Source organism: Anarrhichthys ocellatus, unplaced genomic scaffold (assembly GCF_004355925.1).
Source record: "Anarrhichthys ocellatus isolate YVR2014 unplaced genomic scaffold, GSC_Weel_1.0 scaffold12, whole genome shotgun sequence".
Classification (NCBI taxonomy): Eukaryota; Metazoa; Chordata; class Actinopteri; order Perciformes; family Anarhichadidae; genus Anarrhichthys; species Anarrhichthys ocellatus.
Genome location: NW_022280042.1, coordinates 3,778,341 through 3,784,024, shown reverse-complemented (window position 1 = coordinate 3,784,024; position 5,684 = coordinate 3,778,341). Strand labels below are relative to the sequence as shown.

The 5,684-nt window shown below is 42.6% G+C and overlaps 1 protein-coding gene across 1 annotated transcript; it reads left to right on the top strand.

Moving 5' to 3' along the window:
* Nucleotides 1-931: 931 nt before the first annotated feature.
* On the top strand, nt 932-4,518 carry LOC116386201 (uncharacterized). The gene is made up of 5 exons (XM_031852236.1): nt 932-1,007; nt 1,302-1,591; nt 2,884-3,150; nt 3,226-3,378; nt 3,472-4,518. Exons 2-5 carry the CDS (start codon nt 1,315-1,317, stop codon nt 3,636-3,638), a joined length of 864 nt encoding a protein of 287 aa, XP_031708096.1. The 5' UTR covers nt 932-1,007; nt 1,302-1,314; the 3' UTR covers nt 3,639-4,518.
* The last annotated feature ends 1,166 nt before the right edge of the window (nt 4,519-5,684 follow it).

Sequence of the window (5,684 nt, the reverse complement as noted above, 5' to 3'; positions counted from 1 at the left end):
ACAGACACACTGTGCGCGCCTCCCCCCCCTCTTTTTCCCCCCCCCCCCCCCCCCCCCCCCCCCCCCCTCCCTCTGCACGACACAAAGGAAGAGGTGGCCATCAGCAACACGCCGCAGGCCGTTTCACTGAGCATCAACTATGGTGACCATACATATGTACTGTATGTATGCTGTGTTACCACTTATGCTGCACTCTGCTGCATTCCAATGTAGCAACACTGACATCTCTTGGCCCAATGGGAAACTGTCACAGGACGCTTAGTTTATCTTGTGCTTCAATTAATCACCTTTTTGGGGACAGTTCGGGGTAACAGTACTCAAGAGGGAAAACTGTTTTGGTTGTGAATGTTCTGAAGCCAAATTCTTATTATTTGTACAAAATAGAATTAATAATAGATATTATAATTTATATTATGAATTCAAAGGTAGAAAAGATGGGTGTATTCTTCACATTTGTGCCCAAAACCAAACTGAAAAAGTCAATATACACCTGCATACATGAAGGTTTACCCTACAACTTAAGAAATGCATTTAAAAAATACTATTATTTATTTATTATTATTTATATTTGAATCTCACATCAACTTCCCCCTTGTAAATAAAATAACCGTAACCTTAAAAACAGATTTCTGAGATGCAACTTCTTTTCAAACACTATCAATTTATTTGTACTCGAGGACGGTAATGTATTCTTTAGATATTTGTAATTTATTTGAACCATCTAGTTCTATTTAATTTTTAATTGATTACTATTCAGATATGTTTCTATATCATAGAAACATATCTGAATGTGTTTCTTTATTTAAAATTAAATACTGTACAGATATATTTCTGTATCATGTTTACACCGTGCTTCTCTCTCTTTTTTTATGACTGAACGCGACCACTAGGGGGCGCTAGCTGCCACTGTGCCTCTCTGTCCAACCGGTAGCGAAACCACCGAAGCACAAGCACGTGTAGTCTGAGCATTTGTTTTGCATCGTTGCGGTTTGCTTCCTCGGGAGATGGTGAGAAATGATTTATTAAAACTGTAAATGTATCATAACTGTAAACACAAACGTGTACGTGCTTGTTATTTAGATGTGTAAACACTAAAGAGACGTACACGTTTGGTAGCATGAATCTCACCGAGCAGGGTTATCATTCGCAACAGTAATGAATTCAGAGGCTAGTGGAATGTAGCGTCACACAATATATGAACTGTTGGGAACCATTTAAGCCGGGACATTTAGCTCATATGTAACTATTGTTGCAGACAGGTGTGTGGAGTTTTAAGCTAACCTCAGACCCCGTCTTTCCAGGTGAGGCTCTCACATGGAGGCAGAGTGTGAGCAGGTCCATGGAGGTGGTGGTGGTGAGGAGGAGGAGGAGGCAGGAGCAGATGAAGCCATGCTGTGGTCCTTCCAGGAGGCTGTGGAGAGGCAGACCCTGCAGATAGGAGCGTCAGCCTGCGGGGCCACAGCTGTGGTGGACGTGCTGAAAGCCCTCGGCGTGGATGTGGCCCCTGAGGAAGCAGACCGCTGCGTGCAGACCCGCCTGAGGAGGAACGAGTCCCCGCTGCCCGACTACCTGCTGTCCCGGAGTGAAGCCGGTAAATGTCCTAATGTTGGGGAGAGCCAGCTGTGGGCCCTCATATATGTCACCATCTTTGTTACAGTGGTGGAATGTAACTCAAGTACTGCACCTAAGTACATATTCAAGGTACTTGTACTTTACTTGAGTATTTCCATTTTATGCAACTTATTACTTCTACAACACTATGACATCTTAAGTCACTTTTCAGATGACTATTCTTAATACTCATCCTGTCCAGTGAACACCATGTATCTCAACATTTGTTGTCTCAACATATGAATTTTTCTGATAGGAAAAAGAAGGCGTGTTCTTTCATTAAGGGTTGGGGTTAGCTTCTTCTTCTTTAGCTGAATAAACCTTGTGAAAAGCCTCTTGGAGCTGCTGGAAAATTGTTTATTGTTTAGTTTTCAGTAAAATTTTTACTTACACTAGTGTTTTCAGTGTGGTTTTGATGCTTTTATTTCAGTAAAGGATCAGAGTACTTTTTCTACCACTAAATGAGTGTATACAAATACAAATGTCTGTGTATAAAATATTGTATGGACACAGATTAAATGCACATTTTGTTCTGCCTTCCACGTAATAAATGTATCACTGAATTATGATCTTTCATGCAGGAAGAAAATGAAATCAACACCAGCAATGTAACATAACGGACACCTATGTCTGAATGACAATAAGCCATCGTTTTTAAGAGGAAGATGAAGCTAGACATATGTTTTATTGCATGCCTTTAAAGGATTTATTACATTTGTTTGACTAAAGAGGACTCAACTGTCAGATATTGCACTTTAAACACTTAACACTCAAAGCGGCCCTATCCAAACTGTCCTGTGACATTTCAGCTAATGAAATATTAATACATAAAGCATGACTTTGCATAGGTGGCATATCTTCACTGGGCTCCACAGACATTTCAGGTGTCACAGATGCTCGCGGAGGCTATAACTCCCCCTCTGAATGGGGCTCCGTAATGTCTCGAACCCATAAGTGCGGTTTCCTGCCAGCGTGACAGCTGGCTCCACTGCCAACCAGGCGAATTCAAAAGTACCCTCTTGAATTAGACAAAGAGGTTTATTTTTCTCAGAGGAGCCACTGTAATTGACTTTTTCAGCTCTGTTACACAATTTTTGCATTGACATCTCAGGCGCTTAGCTCAAGCTGTCATCACACGTGAGGCTCTGAATGGAAAAGAAACGCACCTTTAATCATAGGATCTTAGACACTCTTCAGGTGTAATACGGTGCTATATTTCTAGGACGATCTGACAGGTGATGGAAAAAAAATAAAGATTGTAATTTGTTTTAGGTGCGACTCATTCTCAGCTCATCCAAGGAGCACAGGAGGCCAGTAAGGGGAAGGTAGCAGGTCGCTTCTTCCACTTTCACCCTCGGCAGCGGCTCAGACTGATCCCCTGGCTCGCACGCTGGATCCGAAAGGGCGCCGTTCCCGTCGCCACCATGAACATGCAGCTGGCCGTGCCCGAGGGAGAGGAGGTGCCGGACGCCTGGCACCATCAGCTGGTATTTGGCGTTGCACCCCATGCTGTTTTCATGACCAATCCTTTAGATGTAGGTGAGTAAGGGCAAATAACATTATCAGGAGAATCATCTCTCCTGACTTTTATACATAATGTATATATTTTTTTAGGAAGTGAGGAAGAGGTGCACCAGAGACTCTGCAGCGAATCTGTGTTGCTGATTCGTCGAGAAGATGTCCTACAGAGACTGACGCCAGATTGCTGTCTGTCCAGTTTATCAGAGAGTCAGTCTGACCCGCGGTGGAAAGCCCTGGATATCGAGGGTAGAAGCCGTTAATTAGGGTTTTATTTATTCAGATTTACACAGACTTTTCATCCCGTTAAAAGTGCTTTCATCCCATTTTTCTGCCCGTTAGGTCAAGTGAGGCAGATGGCCCTCGAAGAGGAACAGGAACCAGATAGACCCAAGCTAGCACACATCACGATCCCGGCAGCGTACAGCTCAGGCGTCACACTGTTCGCCCTGCGAGGGTCACAGTTAGGACACAAACTCCTCCATGCCCCTGAACTCCCTTTGCTGTGACGCTACTGCCACTCGTGCACTTGAAGACTTTTTAATGTGACATGAAACAGATAACATACTACTTTACTGATCCTAGTGTTGAGGATTAGCGGATACCCACCCTGCTGACTGGAAGAGAGGGCGAACAAAACACATGATATTGTATGTGTACCGATGACGCAGCTGTTGCACATAGCATGTTGGACACATATGAACTACGTAAACATTTGCACAGTATAAGAATGTATTACAGATGTGTGCTGGTGCTATGAAGGGACTATAAAACCGTGCACCACAAATTGCTGACACTCTTTGTTAACACATCTGTTTTCTAACCTAAACTGCAGAATCACCCTCCTGCACCGTTTGAATCAAGTGCCCACATGTGGGGCTTCATTTGCCAGCTGTCATCAAACACCTGCAAATATTTTCACCAACACAGTCATCCGTGTTCATTTCTATGACAGGTTTTTAGATTACAGTCCTGTGTGAGTTCATTACTTGAGTTAAGCATGTTTGAAATAACGAGAGGAGCAAGCTGGCCGTCTTCTTTTTGCTCCATCCATGCCATCATGTCATCCTGTATTGACCATCATCGCTCACTGTGCCAGAACTTTCCCTCATCTGCTGCTTCCAGCCCCTTAACTAGAGAGGCTCCCTATTTGGCCGCTTCACACCGCCTTACATTTAACTTTAGGATTGACTTTCAGAACGTATTGATTTCTCTCAAGCAGTAAATGGCAGAGCTCCAGTTTATATTTCAGCGCTGTAATTGCTGATGGTCCGAAGCTTATATCAGCAGACCAAACTCATCTGATTGCTCTAAAGCAGGGGTTCTTAACCTTTTTGACCTCGGGGCCCAACTTTTCAAATACAAAGTGTCCCGGGGCCCATTCAAATATTAACACTATTAGTTTAACTAATTGATCTCACTCTTGGTTCGATTTGTATTCAATAACTACATTGTTACCTGTTCAACTCCACCCCTATTTTGGAGCAAAACCGCCTAAAATGGCTGTAGCTTCTGAACCACTGTGACTATATGCATCAAAAGTGTCAGAAAACCTGTAGGTCATATAGAAACAGAGCAGTGGGCCTTTGGAGTCAGTAAAAATTGAAGATTTTTGTCCTCGTAAAATAAAAAAGTATCTTTCAGTATAAATAACTGCCTGTGGCTGTATCTGTACAGGTAAATGACAGTATATGGCTGTAACTACACTATCAGTGAACAACTGCCTCAAATTTGAAGAAGATTGGACAAAGTATGACGATTCTACAGAGTTTATTCCATGAAGAGATCCAGGCGGAGCTCTCAAAGGATATTTGGAGACCCAAATGGACACATGGTAACCAAATGATATTCTGACACACTAAAGGTGTTTCTCCCTTTTTATTTTGATATTATATTATCATCCTTTTAAATTGCAAAGGCTATATATATATATATATATATGGTCGAAGACGTGGTATGTAAGTAGCGGACTAAGAGTGCGTAATGGCTGTGACTGAGCGCATGATCGAATATGAGGGTAGCTCAGTTACACAAGGTTATACTTTGGCTTATAGAAAAGGAAGATGAGGTTTGTACTTTAAGTACTAGCGTTTTCTGAAGCTACTAGCTCCATGATAACATCCGCTAGCACATTGTTGGGTCTGTAATGTGTCTTTTTCCGTCGAAATGCTGCAAGATCCGACTTGCAGCGGTTTTGGCGACATTGGACAGTGTGTGTTTGGGCTCCTTTTGTGAAAAATCCATAAGAAATGAAAGAAATTCGATGATTTCTTTGCAAAGATGAGGGTTTTGGGCATGCTGGGATACCAAACACGGCCATGTTTTGTGACGTAGTTTGCGCAAGCAAGCCGTAGGAACGGAAGGGGAGGGGATCGAGGACGCCGGCATCCTCGCGGAGTTGAACAGGCAAAACCCTTGTCAAATAAATGAGATGATACAATGTGATGATCACAAAGACATTTATTTATCATGTGTATGTAAACCTGCATACACAAGAAGATTTAACACTGCTGCCCTCTAGTGGTTAAATCGGGTAATGTTTATGATTCATTAAA

What these genes read in the sequence shown, in the direction of transcription:
- LOC116386201 (XM_031852236.1), top strand. Translation starts at nt 1,315, where the DNA reads ATGGAGGCAGAGTGTGAGCAGGTCCATGGAGGTGGTGGTGGTGAGGAG. An exon ending in GACCAATCCTTTAGATGTAG is followed by an intron (nt 3,151 to 3,225) that starts GTGAGTAAGGGC and finishes ATATTTTTTTAG; the next exon opens with GAAGTGAGGAAGAGGTGCAC. An exon ending in GAAAGCCCTGGATATCGAGG is followed by an intron (nt 3,379 to 3,471) that starts GTAGAAGCCGTT and finishes TCTGCCCGTTAG; the next exon opens with GTCAAGTGAGGCAGATGGCC.